The following is an 18,430-nucleotide window of genomic DNA, read 5'->3' as shown; positions in this document are numbered from 1 at the left end:
GACTGGCATGTGGAAACTGAAATAAAATATGTAATTAAGGAAAAGGATGACCAGAAAAGGAAGTGGGCCAGTTGTGAAATGAGAGTAGCACTGGACAGTCTGAGAGCTTCTCCAATGGCCACTAAATGTTTAACATTCCTAGAAGAAGGACCCCAGGGCACCAGATAAGTCCCCAAGGACAAGAATTATGCAGGAGGAGAAAGCTTGGATGGATTGCAATGGAGGCTGTGCCTAAATTAACAAAATCACAGATCCATTCAAGTTGCTGAGTCTCTTTGTTTTTTGTTGAGGTTATAACAATTTCCTTTCAAAATATATTTTGAAAAGGGAATTAGGGAAATAACATTTATAAGATTTCTGAGGAAGAAAGTGATATGTTTCTAGTCCTGGCTCATGAAATGAAGTTAATTTATCAAATACTGGGAAACTTGACAGAAGTAAATGGAGAAAGTGTAATTTCACATAAAAAATGTTGAAAGACTAAACTTGTGATTACACTGTTATGGAGAGGACTTGGCAAGGAAAGTCCTTCTACTGACAGGGTCACTCCATGGATTCTTGAAGATGTGGAACAAGAGGAAAAGGGACTTGTAGGGGTCAGAGGTCAGCCTTGGCTCTGAGACTAGCCTCTAGCCACTGTGTAATGCTACTTCTAATGAGAGGGGGAAGAAATTTAAAATAAAAATACTCAAGGTGAAGGAATCTTTGATCTCTTTTCCAAATGCCACAGAGTGGTTGAATTTAAAGGAGGAAACGAGAATTCCTTTGTCCTCAGAAGAAGGATGGGAGCTAGCCTTTTTAAGCACACACTTCTAATGCCTTCTGTCAACCCCCCCCCCCAAAGCAGGGGCCCATGAACATAATCACTCTCACCTGTCCCAACCCATGGCCCTTTACTCCCAAACTCCCTTATCTGACCACAGCCTCTGGCCCCCTCCCCTGTTCATCCCTCTCAGGCTTTTAGTGAATCTGCCCGTCACCCTCATCCAGTCCCCCAGTTCCACGGCCCTATTCTCCTAGTCACTCACTCATCTTCTGCCTTTAATTTTCTTCCTAATCAGCTTCCATGGCTTACCAGCTATTTCAATGACAGCATTTCACTGTCATCTACACCAAAGATGTGGGCCTCGGCACCATTTAAGACTGAATAACCCCATGGACCAATTTCTCTGCCTCACTCTTGGTTTTTTTTTCATTCTTCCTTCCTACTGCAGTTAAGCTTCCCTGAGCTTTGCTGGAGAAGCTCATTGAAAAGGTTCCATTGTAAATTCATCCCATGTCACCTCATTGGGGCCCTCAATGCCTTTATTTTCCTCTTCTCTACCCATTCTCCATCCTCACTGCTCCTTTTCTGTCCCTTTTGAGCCCCCCCATTCCATACCTCCATCCCCTCATTGTCTCTCTGAGCAGAAGGCTTCCCCTCCCCATTTGCTGATCAAAAGATTATTATCCTTTTTATTTTTATTTGTGATTTTTATTTGAGCTAGAGCTATAAAAGATCTTAGAGGCTATCTGTACAACTCTCTAAATTTACAAACAGGGAAACTGAGGCCCAGAGAGCTGGCATGACTCAGCATCACGGAATCATAGGATGCAGAACTGATAGGAGGCTTGGGGGTCACCTAGGCCAATCCCATCATTTTAAAAAAGAGGCTCAGTGGAGTCAGGTGATTTGCCCAAGATTAGACATGTAGTAAATGGCAGAGCTGAGATTCAAAAGCAATCTTCTTCCTCTAGAGAAAAGGTTCTTTCTACTGCACCACACTGCCTCCTTAAAGAGATCGAGGGAGTGCGGGATTCCTTTTTGGTTTTGGTTTTTCCTCATTTAATTTGCTCAATGATGGCATGGGTGGGTAGGGGGAAGGGCAGATTAATTTAAAAAAATACTTGTCATTTGAAAAAAAATTTCAGGATTCTATGAGTCTTTAGTTCAAAAGAGAGACAGGCTACCTGATAGAAAACCTTAATTCCCCTCTGCCACACTTTAGAGCCTCTCCCTTCATGCCCACTCTGGCTCTCCTCCTTCCCTCCAACTTCAAACAAGGAGGTGGCTTTCCACTGGGAGTCTCCTTGCTCTGCCGTCCTGCTCTGCCAGGATGTGGCTCCATCAGCCAGTCTTCCTTTCTTCTGTCTTCCAACTGCCTTCCAATGAGGCCTTCACCTCAGCCTATAAACATACTCTGGTATCTCTTATACTAACACCTGCCCTTGACCCTCCCATCCCCTTGTACCACTGACAAACTGCCTCCTCCTGCTCCCCATCTCTCTAACTCCACCTCTGCTCCCTCTTTACTGCAGACCTGTGTGTAATCTGACTTCAGTCCCCACCATTCTGGTGACCTCAGGGAGCTGTTTCAGCAACAAGTTTCTACGGGTCAAGTCCAGTAGCCTTTTCTCAGCTCTTTTTCATCTGGATGACTCCAACATGTGACACTATTGGCCAATCCCTCCTTTTTCAAACATTTTTTCCTTCGAGCTGTCTTCTGACTTGTGTATGGTCCTCCTCATCTCCCCTGCCCTTCTCTTCTCCTCTTCCAGATTCTCTTCTTCATTCTCCCCGTGTAGTGCCGGTATTCTCCAAAGCTCTGTCAAGGGCCCTTTTACCTTCTCTACACATCATCTCCCTTGGTGATCTCATGGCTCTAGTTCAGGGGTGGGGAACCTGCAGCCTCAAGGCTGCATGTGGCTTTGAGGTCATAGGTTCCCTATCCCTGGTCTAGTTTATGATCACTATTGGGAAGACTCTACTAGAATGCAACCATGCTGAGGTCAGAGACTGTCTATCGCAGTATTTATGGTGTCTCTGGCACCTAGCACAATGCCAGGCAAAGAACAGATAGTTCATACACGCTCGATTGGTTTTTAAAATCCTTTAGTGATATATGATAGGTCTCCTAGGAAGTTTTAAGCAAGAGTGATATAAACAGTTGATTTCCAAAGTGGAATGGGGAAGAATCAGAGAGAACAAGAGACAGGCATTCAGAGTTAGAAGGAATCTTAAGGATTATAAGGCAAGCCAAAGTAATGAAGTAGAACAAGTGATCTTAGTAAATTTTTGACACAAGTTGTAGCTAGGAGGTGGAACAGCATGTACGTAGGGTTCTGCTACGACATATGGTAGGGAGGAATTCATAAGCCAACACAAATTTGCTAAATGATGGTCATAGAAACCAAATCGCAAGGTTTCTTACAGGTCTGTTAGAAAGGACCCCAGAGGTCATCCCAGAAAATCAATCAATAAGCTGTTCCCTGGCTCCTGCTTAGAGATCTCCAGGGAAGAAGATCTGCCTCCTTTCCAGGGCGGCCCATCCCACTTTGGCACAGCTCTTAATGTTAAGGATTTTCCTTTCTGTTCACTTAAACAGGCCTCCTTTCCATCCCCTCCATTGCTTCTAACTGCCCTTTGGGGTCAAAGGGCAGAAGGTTAATCCCTCTCCCAGTGTGACAATCCCACAGACACCTGGAGAAAGCTAATGCCTCCCTCAGGAGTCCTCTCTTCTCCAGGCTTGACACCACTAGTTTATTGCTTCACCAGGCTCATGCAACTCCAGACCCTCCACAGTAACCCACTGATACTCCAGGCTCTGCACACCCCCCAGAGCATCAACACTCAAGCAAGCAACAGAGCAGAGACTTCACGAGTGGGGAACTTACTATATGGAAGCTCGCTCTGCCAGCTTAGAGGACAACTCATTTATAGTTGAGTCCTTGAGAATTTCTTGAGGCATACAGATGTGAATTGACTCTCCAGGGGTTCACACAGCTACGTGAGTCAAAGACAGAACTTGAACTCAAACCCACTACTTATCCACTGCCCCAAGATGGTTCTGAATTCAATAACCCTAGAGCACTGGTTTTGGGGGTCTGAGGAACTGGGTTCAAATCCCAGCACTAGCCCTTTATGATCACACCCTGTGTATCTTGGGTAAGTCTCTGGGCCTCAGTTTCTCCATCTGTAAAACGTGTAGGTTGTGCTAAATGGCTTCCGAGGTCTCTCTCGGTTCTACATCTGCGCTCCTGTGATTCCTTCCAGGTCTAATTCATTGTGCTGCATGTGCTAAATGACTTGGGGGCGGTTGCAAAGAAAGCCTGGCGCGCGCTCTCCTCCGCCCCAGCTTGTCCCTGCACGTTGCTGTCGCCCGTGGAGATTGTGGTGCACTAGAAGCCCCGGCTCGTCTTCGTGGGCTGAGCCGCCCTCCCCCGCGCCGATACTCACGCGTTGGACATGGTGAGGCCGGGGCTCCGCTCCCGAGGAGCACGGAGCTTCAAAGAAGGTCAGGCGGGGCTGGACCGCGGGTGGGCCGGGGGCTCCTTGAGGAGGGGAGGGGAGGATGGGGGCAGCGGAGCGTGGACACACGGACAGTAGCCCACCGGCGCCCTGTGGCCACGGCTGCTCAGCAACGGGATGCTGCGCCTGCGCTCTACCTCCCTCCTCCGCCCTCCCTCCCTCCCTCTCCGCGTCCGGCAGGCCCCAGGGTTACTATGGAGACGGCGCCTGTGCGTGCGGGGCGGGATGAACCATCAGGAGACAGGGAGGGGGGGAAGCGGCTCCCCTCAACCAGAGGTGCTTAGTCCAGCCCTGCCTGGCCCCGCCCCCAGCACCAGCCTGGTTCAGTTTCTATTCCTTAAAATCCACGTAAGTGACGCTTAAACCGAATAAAGCGATTGCTGGGAAAACTGCGACTGTATCAGTAAAGCGATGGTTAGTGCATGTAAATATGCGTGTGTATGTGTGTTGTATATATTATGTATACGCATATACACACGCACACACACCTATAGTTGTTTGTTCAGTCTTTTCTGACCCTCCGTGACCCCGTTTGGGGTTTTCCTGGCAGAGATACTGGACTGGTTGGCCATTTCCTATTCTGGCTCATTTTACAGATGAGGAAACTGAGGCAAACAGGGTGAAGTGACTTGCCCAAGGTCACACAGCCGGTAAGGGTCTGAGGCTGAAGTTGAACCCAGGCCCTCCAGATCCCACAGCTCATGCCACCTGCCTGCCCTTGCCCCCATATATACAAGTATACATACACACCTACATACACACACATACGTATATGTGTGTGTATTTTTTGAGCCTGGGTCTCTCTAAATGGGCCAGACTGGAAACCCTTCGACCATTCACAGCTCTGTCCCGAGGGTCACCTTTAACTTGTATTTCTGACCTTTGGAATTTGCTGTATTGGTGCCAGCCTCAGGGCTTTTGCCTTATTGCAGCTCAGAACTCCTAAGCTCAAATAGATCCCCCTGCCTCCAGGCTCTCCAAGCAGCAGGCATTATAGGTGCATGCCACCGTGCCAGGGTTGGTGAGTCTTTGAAAAGGGACAGATTCAACATCAACCACTTCCTCGAGAACGGGTTTTGCCAGACTAGTCTCATTCCTTTTTTGACAGGGTCACTAGATTTGCCCCTCAGCAGAAGGCCATAGATTGAATAAATCCAGATTTCAGCAAAGTATTCAACAGAGCTCTGAGTAAACCCTGTGTCCAGGGGACTGTCTCATGGCCTGAAGGGCCCAGAACCCTTAAGGGATATTCTCACTCTACGGGTACCTTGTAGCCCCCAGCCAAGGAACTCCGGAAAATGCATGCGTTGTTCATATCCAACAATATGCTGACGCTGCTCCCTGTTGAGCCTACCAGTCACAATACTATAGAAGAAAGTTTCATCAAAAGGAGAGAAACACTGACAAAACCCCTTGCATGAGCAACCCTCTGTCCCCAATATGTGTGCAGACCCTGAGTCACAGTCCTAGATATCTGGGGGCCTCTGACTGAAAATCAAGTACATTCTCCCAGAAATACGAAGAGTCCCTGGAAAACAAGAGTGCAGTCCTCCTCAGGAAGTTGCCTGAAATGCTCTTCTTCACTGCTCGCTCAAAATCTCCAGGGTTTTCAACATTTCCTGGTTTTATACAATGTCCCCACAGTGTGACTGAGTTCCTCACACAATCACAGCTGACTCATCATTGTCACTTGGGTTCATCCAATGACTTTTAAGTAATTTTCAATCTAAAGTTTGATTAATCTATCGATGGAGACATGAGTCTCACCTGATTAAAGCATTGGGCTACAGCATCCTATGCACACTAAGTGGGGTGGAGTAATTGCCTAGGCTTCTCCCCAGCCTTACAATGACATGAAAGTAAACCTTACGTGCACACTACCAGGACGCTTGAGAGGAGGGACAGGCTAGTGGACAAGCTGTTGGACTAGGAGGTAGAAGATTAATCTTGCCTTTGACATGTGATGGTTGTGTAAGGGTAGGTAAATGTGTTCATCTCCCTGAGCTTCAGATTACCCAACTGTAAAATGTGATTGATAGTTGTCCTACCTGCTTACCTGCTGTTTCAACAATCAGGCTGGCAGCTGCTGTGGGGGTGTAAAACCAACAACAACCAGCTCACAGAATGCTGCAAGCCCAGGTCCTTTTGATCTGCTTTACTAAGGAAAGCAATGTTAAGGGGTTAACAATCTTCATTTAATCCAACATGCAAATATCATTCACTTAGTTCAGGGGGAAAAGCCAGCACCCTGAACTTCAAAGGAAATACAAACAAATTACAAACATCAACATAGTTACGAAGAGAACCATCAACATCTGAGTTCAGCCAGAAGGCCCTTACAGCAGCTGCCCAGAGTCCTGCACCTCCAGGGGTGAGAGCCTTTAGCAAATAGCTCGGTTCTCCCTTTTAATACAGTTTCAGACGTCAAACATCATCTGAGGGACTAGAACTTAGGCTCCTATGATTGGCTCTGGTGTTAGCACCTCCCTTCATTGGCCCCACCTGGAGCCCCACCTTAGTTACCAATTCACACCCACATAGGCTTAGCACCTAATAGATAGGGGTTTGGGCCTGGGGCTTAGCACCTAGTAAGACTCAATCAAAGACACTGAATTAATCATTTTAAAATAGTAAGAAAATCCTGACATAATTGATATTACACCTGCATAAATGTGAGTTATTCTGTTATTATCATAGGATCACAGATCAAGAGTTGGAAGGGCCCCCTGACTTTACAGGCAAGGAAACTGAGGCCAGGGAAGTGCAACATCTTGCCCAAGGTCACACAGGGAGTCCTCACAGAGATAGCTATGTGGCTCCAGAGCCAGGGCTCTTTCCAGGGCACTATATATATAGCCTCTTTACTATTATTCATCACTTGCTATTCTCTCTGTGTCGTAGCATTCGGCTCTTTGTCACCAGGTACCTGCATGGACGACACCCTTGCTCATACCTCCTACCTTTGTGACCCTGGAAAAGCCACCTAACATCTCTGGGCCTTAGTTTACTCGTCTGTAAAAGGATGGTTTTGGACGTGATGGCTTTCAAGTACCCTTCCAGCTTTCTTTCTGTGACAGTCAGAACTCACCGAGCAGATACCTATTTCCAAGAGTCTGTCCATTCTTCTTGCTCTGTTTTAATGGACTTTGGAGACTTTAATTAACAGCGAGTCGTTGGAAATTTGTGTCCAGGGAGGAATGCGATCAGAGCCGTACAGTGGGAAGCTTAATGTGGATGCAAAGTCTAGGATGGATTCACATCTAATCTGTCATACGGGAAAATGCCTCCATGAGGCTCCCATTGAATTTCTTTTGGGTCATCTACTGTTGATCAACATTTGGCTCTCCCATCACCTGGTGTGGTGTTTCTAAAGACATCAACCATCATAAATCTGAGCAAGTCAAAACAGATTGCAACTAACATACACCAGATGTTTCTCGGTGAGAATTGCAACGAGGATTAAACTCCAGGTGCTGGCTGTTTTCCAAGTGGTTTGTTCATTGGATTTTCAGAAAACTAGTTAATGACAACACATGACTTCAACCAATCTATAAATAATACATCAGAATGAGCAGAGTGTTAGGATTGAATTAATTGGGAGAATAAAGGTCACTTTTACATAAGAGGAAAATGTGTGGTCTAAAGATTAGGGAGTTGTTTAAGCCAAGATTGTCTCCTGAGACTAGCAGAGTCAGACGGGGCAGTCCATGCATATGCACGCTGCAAAGCTTCATCTTTGTAAGTCCCCTACAGAGATCCTCAGTCACTTTAGGAAGCTCTTTCCTGTATGCAGGAAGTCTGTAAGTGCCTGAGGCCAGATTTGAACTCATGAAGATGAGTCTTCTTGTGTTCTCCACTATGGTGCCACCTAGCTGCTGCACCCACTCCGGAGAGAGAAAATCAGAAGTCAAAATGGACCTCATAGACAAGTCCCTTCTCCACCATTGGCTGATGCTAAAACTAAATATCCAGGAATCTGGGTCTTCAAATTCAACCCTTTCATTTTACAGGTGAGTGAACTAAGGACCAGAGGGATTAAGCGATTTATTTGCCGGTGGTCCCAAAGCTAGTAAGTATCTGAGGTAGAATTTTAACTTGAGTCTTCCTGGATCTATCCATTGTTCCATGTTCCCTGTCCTCACCTGCTAAAACAAAGCTTATCTTTTCCTGTGCAAAAATTCCCTTAAATTTCAAAAGGAGCACAAACAACAAAAGAAAGTAAATTATTTTATTTTTTTAAAAATTCAAATAGATGAGCAGTTTTTCCAGGCTTTCCACGCCTTACATTCGGCAATAGGAATCAATCGATAATCAGGCCTATCCCAAAGTGCAATGGGGGAGTGAGCACCCATCATGGAGAGTCCTTGAACAAAGACTGTATGGCCACATATAGGGGTGTCTTTGTTGGGGATTCTAGGGGCTTCTGAGGTCCCCTCTAACCCCGAGATTCCAATCACCTACAAGGGAATTAGTGAGCTTTCACACATTCTAGGGAGGATAGCACATTTTCCAAGCTATTATGTTAAAGTTTGACAGAGTAGGTGGAGGGCTAACCTCTGATTTGAGAAGATCTGGGCTCAAGTCCAGCCCCTGCCTGACATAGGATGGTTGTGTGACCCCGGGCAAGTTATACAACCTCTCAGTGGCCAAGGTAGCTCTCTAAAACCAAACTGAAGAATAGGTGCCAATCCATATCAGTGAAGGGAATTTCCTCACCAGGGAGGTCACTATTTCAGGTCCAATCTCTCACTGTCCCCCTTCCTACAAAAAGGTATTTGTAAAAGGTAAGCCTTGTAAATGTAACCTAACACACAGTGAGCCAAATGCTCTCTCCAAGCGGAAAACGATCTAACTGTAGCAAAAGCAATTTTGTCTAGTCTGTTCCATGAGCCTGCCCACCATGAGCTAGCTGAAGAAAGATCTAGACGGCAGATATTGGAGGCATTGACAGATTTGCTGAAGTTCTAGTCATTCCAGGGCCCCGTAGGCTGGTCCCTCTCCCTCTGCAGGCTCTTGGAATGCTGAAATGGAAAGAAAGAGCTCTGGCTTTTGGAGGCAGGAGAGACCTTGGTTCGAATCCCAACCTCTGTGAGCCACGGGCAGATCACTGATGCTCTCCTGGCCTCAGCCTCCCTAGCTGTAAAAGGGGGATTTACAATACCTGCAGTTCCTAACTCATAAGGCTATTGTGAGGTCAAAGGATACAACCTAGTTAGGCTGGAGCCACACTGGATAGAGTGCCGCATATGGAGTCAGGAAGACCCAAATTCAAAACCTGCCTCAGGCATTGCTACCTGCATGACCCTCAGCAAATCATTTATCCTCTTTTCACCATTATTTCCTCATCTGTAAAATGGGGCCAATAACTGTATCAACCTCCCAGGGCTGTTGGGAAGATCCAATGAGCTGTAGTACGACACTTTACAGATCTTAAAGTAACAGCCGTTGTTATTAATCATTTCTTACGTCCCGACTATGCACAGTCTCTGCTGGGATTTTCTCTCACAGTGGGAAGGTTTGGAGGACACGCTTTGGCTCTGGTCCCACAGGTTCCAATAACACCAGAGCAAGTGTTCGGCTGGAACTGGGTTGCACTGGGAGGGTTCGTGTGGTGAATCTGCCCACAAACATATTCAGAGGACACCCACTGCCCGTGCTGGCTGGGCTCCTGGAAGCAGTGGGCGTTTATCAATGACAATGAGCCAGGGAAGCCCCTCTGACGTCCCATCGGCATCACTTCCACCAGGAAGCCAGTGTCAGGGGGACTTTCTTTTTCCTTGTGCGTTGCCTTTATCCTCTATAAATAAAGTTGTCCGGTGGGGAGGGGAGGGGGGAGAACAACAGGGTGCTAAGCAAAGCAGGATGTTTTCTTTTATTTATTATTATCCTGGTTTTTGGTAAACATCGGAGCAGCTTTTGTAGCCCAGATGCAAAGGGCATTTCTCATTGTTTTAACACCTGCTGTCCTTTAAAAGGAACCTGGTTTCCCCAGGCCATTGACAAAGTCCATTTAAAAGCACCCCACTCAATGGCCTTCCCAGAGATCTTGATACTAACCTCGGAATGAATAACATCTGTCTCATCTTGTTTTCTTAATTTTGGTTTGGCATTTTTGCTTCCACAAGGCTTCTCATGGAGACAATGGGTCCCGGTTCCAGGTGGGAAAGGGAAGAACAATGAACAGCCCTCCTTGGACTTCAAGGAAAACAGCAATGGATTTGGGGTCCAAAACCTTGGGTTCAGACCCCATTTCTGACCCGTGGTACTTGTGTGACCTTGAGCAAGTTCCCCAGGATGTTACTGGCATAGGTGCCCTCACCGAAAAATGAACAGATTGGTTTAGATGGCCCCATGGGATATTCCAGCCTTAAATAAACCTTCTTGCTCATGTGAGTTAAGCCATGCTCCTCACCGCTCTCTGTCTCTGTTCTTCCTCTAAGAACGAGAGGGTTAGACTAGATCTATGATGAATTGGAAACATTTGTAAAGGAAATATCGTCTGGGAATTAGACACGCCAAGAACACAAGAAGATACAAATCTCTCAAATTATTTTAAAACTAAAAAGAAAAAAATCTGAGCTTAAACCATTTTTACAGCCGTATGAACTAGCTAGAGTTGAAAAGGAAATTGGTTCAGACAAAAAAAACAAATTGAAAGACAGAATTCTTACCTTTTTATGATTGCTTCCCATTCCCTTATCCCCTTCCTTCTGTTTTTCCATCTTTGCATAGATTTCTCTCTTTCCTTTTCCTTAAAAAAGAAATAGGGGCAATGGGAGTGTCTAGACGTGATTTCGTTTAGTATTGGAAACTTCTAGCATATTTACTAGTGTATACTTATGTAGCACCAGATGAGGTGTACGGGGTGTTTAGGGAGGACTAGCACCTCTGGTGTGGGTGCTGCCGAGCCCTTTACATGGCTGCTCATCCACTGTGGTGTCACCCTGATCCACCCAACTCCCACCTGTGGCTCCCAAAAGCTGTAACATGAGCAGTGGCCATGGCCTGGTAAACCGTTTTGACAGATGGGCTAAACCAGATTGAGGGTAACCAAGGAGTCTCGAACACTTCAGTGAGTTGGGGGGGGGTGTCTACCCCAAGCATGTGAAGACTTCCCTTGGCAGAATGGGTGGACAAGAACAATGTGTTCAGACATCAAAGATGCCAAGGTGGTCCATTACATCCTGGGCCGTTGTCAGTGGTCCTGAGCTTTGTCTTACTACTGGATTTGATGACCCTGGAAGAGAGAGTGAAGCCTATGACTTTGTGCACCTCTGCCTCATTTAAGTCCAATTCATGTGCAGGTCTGGCCATGACCATGATGCCGTTGGTTCTCTTCAAAATGAGGGATGAACAACAGCACGGGATCCTGTAATTCAGAGTCTCACAGACTCACCTGGGCACTGAGAACGCATGGTAAATAGAGGGCAGATTGCACCCAGGACTTCCTGACTCCAGGGCCAGCTGTCTGCCCCATCAGTACAAGGTCCAGCATTGGCAAAGAAAGCCCAAAGAAGAGAGACCATCATCCCTATTTGGGGTCGCTGGATCATAGAACTTGAAAGCTGGAAGGGGCTTCAAAGACTGCCTGGCCCAACCCTCCCTGATTACATAGTTGAAGAAACTGAGGCCCAGAGAAGTTAAGTGACCTTGAGCAAGATCACACTTGGGACTGCAGACCTAGACCCATCTAGTACCCCCCCCCCAACTTCCCTTCATTTCTCAGATGAGGAAACATAGGCCCAGGGGCTTTATATAATTTGCCAAAGCTCACACAAAGAGTAAAGAAGCAGAGCTGACATTTGAACCCAGGTCCCCTAACCCTAAAACACACACTCTTCTTACTGTGCCATACTATCACCATTAGAAAGGCATGGGCCCATTCTCCTGACATGCCATTCCGAGGTTCCTTGCTTTCTGAGGGGGTCTTATAGCTTCTGGTGCAGAAAATGAATTGGAAAGGCGAGAGACTTAAGTAGGGAAACCATTAGGAAGCTGTGTAATAGTCCAGAATCACCGGGTTCTGGAATTGTACCTTTGGAAAGGCCCTCTAGAGCCATCCAGCCCAAGCTTACATCAAAGGGATTCTCATTAGAACACACCAGAGGCGAGACTCCAGCCTTTGCCTGGAGACCTCCAGTGATGACCACCACCTCCTGAAATGGCCAGGTTCTCTTGACTCCCCCTCCCCCTGACTCCCCTCTTCTCTTTGCCTTCCACCCCTTCACCACTGCTGCCAAACAGAAGACACCTCATCTCTCTTGCAAACAAGAGCCCTTCACAAACTTTGGGATGGGAATACACGGAATTGTTTATGGGTAAGACAGATGATAAGCTAATTAGCATTTTGCAAATGTTCCCAGCATCCAAATCAGTTCACAAAACAATCTGATAATTACCTGAAGCAAAAAGACTGTTAATTATTTGCCATTTCCATTTTTGTGATTACAGATTTGATGCAGGGAAACTTCATTATGACTAGCAAGGTGCAATTGCCAACGGAAACATGATTACAATGCATTTTTTAATGTAACCCAGTCAACCCTCTAGGAGTTTGGGCTAATTAGGATAAAGCCACTCCGAAGTTTTAAATATTTGTCAGGAAATTCACTGCTCTCATTTTCAAGTACAATGCAATAAGCAGTTCAGTCCCTGCTGTAATGAACGGTTGCCTGTGTTATTGGTCCATCAATTGTTTGGATGTAAATAGCGCATAAATGCTTCCAAAGAGTTTTGTCTCTTACCCTCCTTAAGTATTCCCAACAGTTTAACTTTATTTGCGGGATTTGTTTGCTCAGCATCACTGCGCCTCTGCCATACCATACTTTGATAAGAGAAAGACAAAATTCCATTTGGTCCTTGTGTCCATTGTCACCAATTCCAAATCACTTCGGTCCTAAGTTTTGACTTATTACTGCATAATTTCTCACCTACCTAAGTACTAGACTCAAGACTGGGTGTAGAATATACCCAGATGTTCATGTGTTTGTCAAACCCTAGGTTCATGGATCTGGAGCTAGAAGAGGTCATCTAGTCCAACCCCCACATATTGATCATTAAACAAATAATCTCAATGGATAGGCTGAATCAGCCTATCCATTTTTGCTTAATGATATATTCAGTAATCAATACTTCATATGGATTGTTCCATATTTCAATTATATCTCTTATCTTGTTGGTTCATGAACTCAGCTGGAATCCCATTACCTCCACTCACCTTGTTGTTAACAATGCTTCCCGACCTCCGCTTGACTTCATTCTCCAGGATGTCTGGCTCTAGATAGTATCAGAGATGTTAAGATCTTTCTTGTAAGAGTTCTTTGGTATGTTCTTGCCACCTTTTCTTAATCTCTTCTAATTTGGTTAAGTCCCTCCCATTTTGGGTTTTGGATCTGCCCATTTTTGCATGAAACTTTCCCCTGACATCTAAGTTTCTTAAAGAGATCCCTTGTCTTTGCCATTCTATTGTCTATTTCTTTGAATTGCTCATTTAAAAATAACAACGATCTTCTTGTCTCTCCTTGCTATTCTCTGGAATCCTGCAGTCACTTGGGTGTATCTTTCCCCTTCTCCTTTGCCTTTCACTTTCTGTCTTTCCTCAGTTATGTGTAGTGTCTCATCAGGTAGCCATTTCGCTTTCATGCGCTTCTTATCCTTTGGGGTGTTTTTTGTTGGTCTCTGCTGTTCAATATTGTGAAGCTCTGTCCATAGTTCTTTGGGCTCTCTATCTACCAGATCTAATCCCCCAGATCTAATCATCCCCTCCACTTCATATTCATTAAGGATGTTATTTAGGTCACACCTATTCAGTCTGATAGTTTTTCCCCACTTTCTTCAATTTAAGTCTGAATTTTGCAATAAGAAGCCCATGATCTGAGCCATAGTCAGCTCCAGATCTTATTTTAGCTGATTGTACAGAGCCTCTCCACCTTTGACAGCAAAGTATACAATCAAGTCTGATTTCTATACTGATCAGCCGATGATGTCCATGTGCAGAGTCACCTTCTGAGTTGTTGAAAAAGACTGTTTGCTACGACCAGTGAGCTATCCTGACAAAACTCCGTTAGTCTCTGCCCTGCTTCATTGTGTACTCTGAGCCTAAACTTGCCTATTGATTCCAATTATCTTTTGATCCCCTACTTGGGCATACTAATCCTCTATGACGAATGTGACATCTCTTTTTGGTGTTATTTCTAGAAGATGTAGGTCTTTATGGGATTGAGCACCTCCGGCCTCTTTGCCATCAGTGGCTGCAGCACAGACTTGTATTACTGTGATGTTGAATGGTTTGCCTTGATCTGCACAGATAGCATTGTGTCATTTTTGAGATTACACCCCAGTACTGATTTTTTCAGCCTTTTAATGAATATAAAGGCTACTCCGTTCCTTTTAAGGGATTCTTGTCTACAGCAGTGTATGTAATGATGACCTGAATTAAATTCTCCCATTTTCACACATTTAAGTTCACTGACTCCCAAGATGTTGGTGTTTAATCTTTTCATCTCCTGTTTGACCACATCCACTTTACCTTGGTTTATGGTCTTACATTCCAGGTTCCTGTGCAATATTGATCTTTACAGTGCCACACGTCCTTTCATCACCAGACACATCCACAGCTCAACTTCCTTTCAGCTTTAGCCCAGCTGCCTCATTAGTACTGGAGCTCTTCTCTGTTCTTCCCCAGTAGCATGTTGGAAACCTTCCAACCTGAAGAGCACATCTTCCAGTATCATCTCTTTCATCATTTTCACACTGTCCATGGGGCTTTCTAGGCAAAGATACTGGAGTACTTGGCCTTTCTTTTTTCCAGTGGATTCCCTTTTGTCAGAACCCTCCACAAGGACCTTTCTGTCTTGGGTAACCCTGCATGGCCTAGTTCCTAGTTCCATTTGGCTATACAAGTCCCACTACCACAACAAGGCAGTGATCCAGGAGGGGAATATTTTACTACTTATCTAAAGTATAGAATTGCAGCATTTCCCAGGTGAAGGGTTACTAAGTATTGCATCTGTTCTATTCGATGTTTTAGTTCCTATGAAAGAGGTCCTATTAGTTTTAGTCCAGTGATTTTTATCAGTGTGGATAAGTCAATAACAAATGGTTAGTGATATCTCTTGAAGGTAGATTTTAAACTAGTATCTTTAGGTTGTATGATTTATCTTTCTTTGATTGTTTAAGGATTCTGAACGTTATTTCATATGGTTATTAAGAACTCATATTTTCTTCAAAAAAGTGACCATTGGTGTCTTTTGATGATTTCTCAGAAACTCAAAGTCAAAAAGGAGCTCAGTGGTCACCTAATTTGATTGATTCTCCCCAAATAATTTCCTCTACAACACACCCTAAAAGTAGTCAGCCACGTGCCTCAGGTGAAGGGAAACCCACTGTCTCCGGAAGCAGCCCTTTCCCCTTTGGAACTGTATACATGTTTCGGAAGCTTTTTCTTATACCTACTATAAATTTACCCATTTTTAACTTCTGCATTTTATTCCTTGTTTTTCCTTCTGAGGCCAAGAAGAAAGCACTGAATCTCTCTCATACATATCAACCATTCAGATACTTGAAGATTGCTCTCATGTCCCCCCACTGAGTCTTCTCTTCTCTTAAGGAACATCCCCTGTTCCTTCCATTGGTCCTCATATGACAAGGATGCACTCTCATCATTGTGTTTGCTTTCCTCTGGACACTCTCCAGCTTATCCACATTCTTCACAAACTATGGTGTCCGCAGATGGTCTAACCAGGGCAGAGCACAGTATGACTATCATGTCCTTGTTCCTAGAGGCTCTCTCCCACTTTTAATGTAGCCCAAGACCACATTAGCTCTTCTGGCTTCCACATCACACTGCTGATTCATTTAAGTTGTGGTCCACTAACACAGGCAAATTTTTTTTCAGAAAAAATGCTGACTGACCATGCCTTTCCAAACTTATAAATTATACTTAGAATTAAGAATTAGAATGTGAACTCCTCAAAGGTGGCGACTTTCATCTTTCTTTGCATCTCAGGCACTTAGCTCAGAGCCTGGCACATTGCACATCCTTAATATATGCCTATTAACTTTGTACTCTATTAATCAAATAACATTTATTAAGTTCCTTCTATGTACCAGGCACTGTGTTGCTGGAGTACAAAGTAAAAAGTGAAAGTTCCTGAAGCTGATTTCTTGAACTCATTTTTGCTAGTAACAGTGAAGCTAACAAGGTTGTTTTTAAAACTATAGATGCCCATCTACTGCGGAACACTCCCACCTCACTTATGTTTATGCCCTTCAGCAAGCTCTAACCCTTTTGCAACCATAACAATCAGACCTTCATTTGCTATTTACCATTAATATTTTCCAAATCTATTTCTTTTTATTTTGCAGATAAGGTTTTTTCTTTGAAGAACCCAACCCATTGAGTTTGTCTCCAATAATCTGTTCCAGTTGTTTTATGGCTACAAATCTCTTCCCTTCCTCTTTTCCCTAGTTCAGAATGTCAGCAGTTCTGGGATTTCCATCAATGTGGGAACTCCCTGTGAAAGGACAGATTATGACCCATCCCATGCCTTTTCATTCTAGGAAACTCTTGTTCACATACCTCCACCTCCACCAAAAACAAAAGAAAAGAAAAGAAAAAAAGAAAAAGAAAACAACTTATATAGTGGTGCCTTCCTTATCATCCCTTGCAGGATACGGGTTAGCCACCTGTTATCCCATCTACACCCTCCATAGATGGCCAGCCCTTTTCCCAGTCAAATATCTTTCTGCTGACATGCTCTGATTCCACTTCAGTGATACATTGCGGTCTCCTTGTGGTCACTGTTACCCTTTAGGAGTGGGGGACCACAGATCTAAATAAGGGAGGGTCCCCAGAGGTCATCTAGTCCAATCCCCTTGTTCTGCAGATGGAGAAACTAAACCTCACAAGTTAAAGTCATTTGCCTAGTGTCACACAAGTAATGAGTATTTGAGTCTCGATTCCAACCTAGTCTTGTTCCATTTTAATTCTTTGGATGATGTGGCTTCCCATGATCCATAGCCAGAGATCATCAGTGGAAGAATGTCAGTGTTAGATGCCCCTTTGTTTCCATCTCTTTTGTTTTGTTTTGTTTTTTACCTTTCTTTATATCTCTAATGTTTAGCACAGTGCCTAGCACATAATACATACTTAATAGATGCTTATTATTGAAGACTGAGAGGGAGACTGGGGACCTTCAAAGCACTGCCCAATCCCCTAAAACCATCTTACAGGTTTCCCTTCCCTCCTAGTCAATCCTAAACTCAGCTTATTATCACCCAAAGACACGTGGAATGATCGTCAGCTATATGGACAAGATGGCTACATCCACATGCAGACACCAATTCACCGGGTCTTAATCTGGAAAAAACAACACTGTGTTTTTCATCCACTTAGCTTTTCGGGTTTGGGTAGTTTGGTTGAACCCTTTTAAGTGGTTATGAATTCCATTTAGGAGTCTCTTCAGTGATCCAGAACTTGGTGAAGTCAGCATGGTTCTATCTTCCCCTGCTCTCCTCCTAGCCACAAAGCAAAACAAATCGGTTATAGGAACTCCCAAGTGAGGAAGCCACCTCTACCAATGCAGATCAGCACGTTCTCTGAAACTTAAAGCTGTTGCAAACTGCCTAGAGCATGAAGAGGGAACTAAAGCCAATTCTTCCTGGATTTGAGGCTGTGTCTTAATTTACTATTTACTACCTTTCCATTTACAACTTTAACACATAGCTTATTAGCCATATGACCAAGGAAAAGTTACTGGAGCACTTGGAGTCTCATCCTCATTTTTGCCTCTCAAACAAAAACAATATTCCTTTTTATTCTGGCATTTTTGAGGGTTTTTTCCTTGGGGGATATATGGATAACTGATGGGGGTGGGGAGAGGGACTTATGGACAAAATGAGGTGCAGTTTAGATAAGCAGTCCAGTGAGAGGATGCTGTGTGAGCTATGGCTCTGAACCCATTTTTCTCCATGTAGATACTCAATTTTCTCAACAGTTCTTATGGAATGAGGAACCCCTCCCTCAGGGATTTCAAGAGTCTCCTTTAACTTTCAGGACATTTTTTTTCCCAATATTAATCCTAAATTTGACTTGTATCTAAATCCAAGATGATCAAGTTAAACTGTGTATATACATGGAGA

General features: G+C 44.5%; 1 protein-coding gene across 1 annotated transcript in view; it reads right to left on the bottom strand.

Moving 5' to 3' along the window:
- Positions 1-18,430, bottom strand: part of IQCA1 (IQ motif containing with AAA domain 1) — a 241,362-nt gene that overhangs the window by 205,589 nt on the left and 17,343 nt on the right. Inside the window, exons 3-4 of the mRNA XM_036766788.1 lie at positions 5,556-5,653; positions 4,134-4,311 (exon numbers count right to left, since the gene is read on the bottom strand). Of these exons, the coding sequence (XP_036622683.1) occupies positions 4,134-4,311; positions 5,556-5,653 (276 nt within the window). The remainder of the gene's footprint in view (positions 1-4,133; positions 4,312-5,555; positions 5,654-18,430) is intronic.

Source organism: Trichosurus vulpecula, chromosome 7, assembly GCF_011100635.1.
Source record: "Trichosurus vulpecula isolate mTriVul1 chromosome 7, mTriVul1.pri, whole genome shotgun sequence".
NCBI classification, from domain to species: domain Eukaryota; kingdom Metazoa; phylum Chordata; class Mammalia; order Diprotodontia; family Phalangeridae; genus Trichosurus; species Trichosurus vulpecula.
Note: the sequence above shows the minus strand (reverse complement) of the source record. Positions and strands in the feature narration are given on the sequence as shown.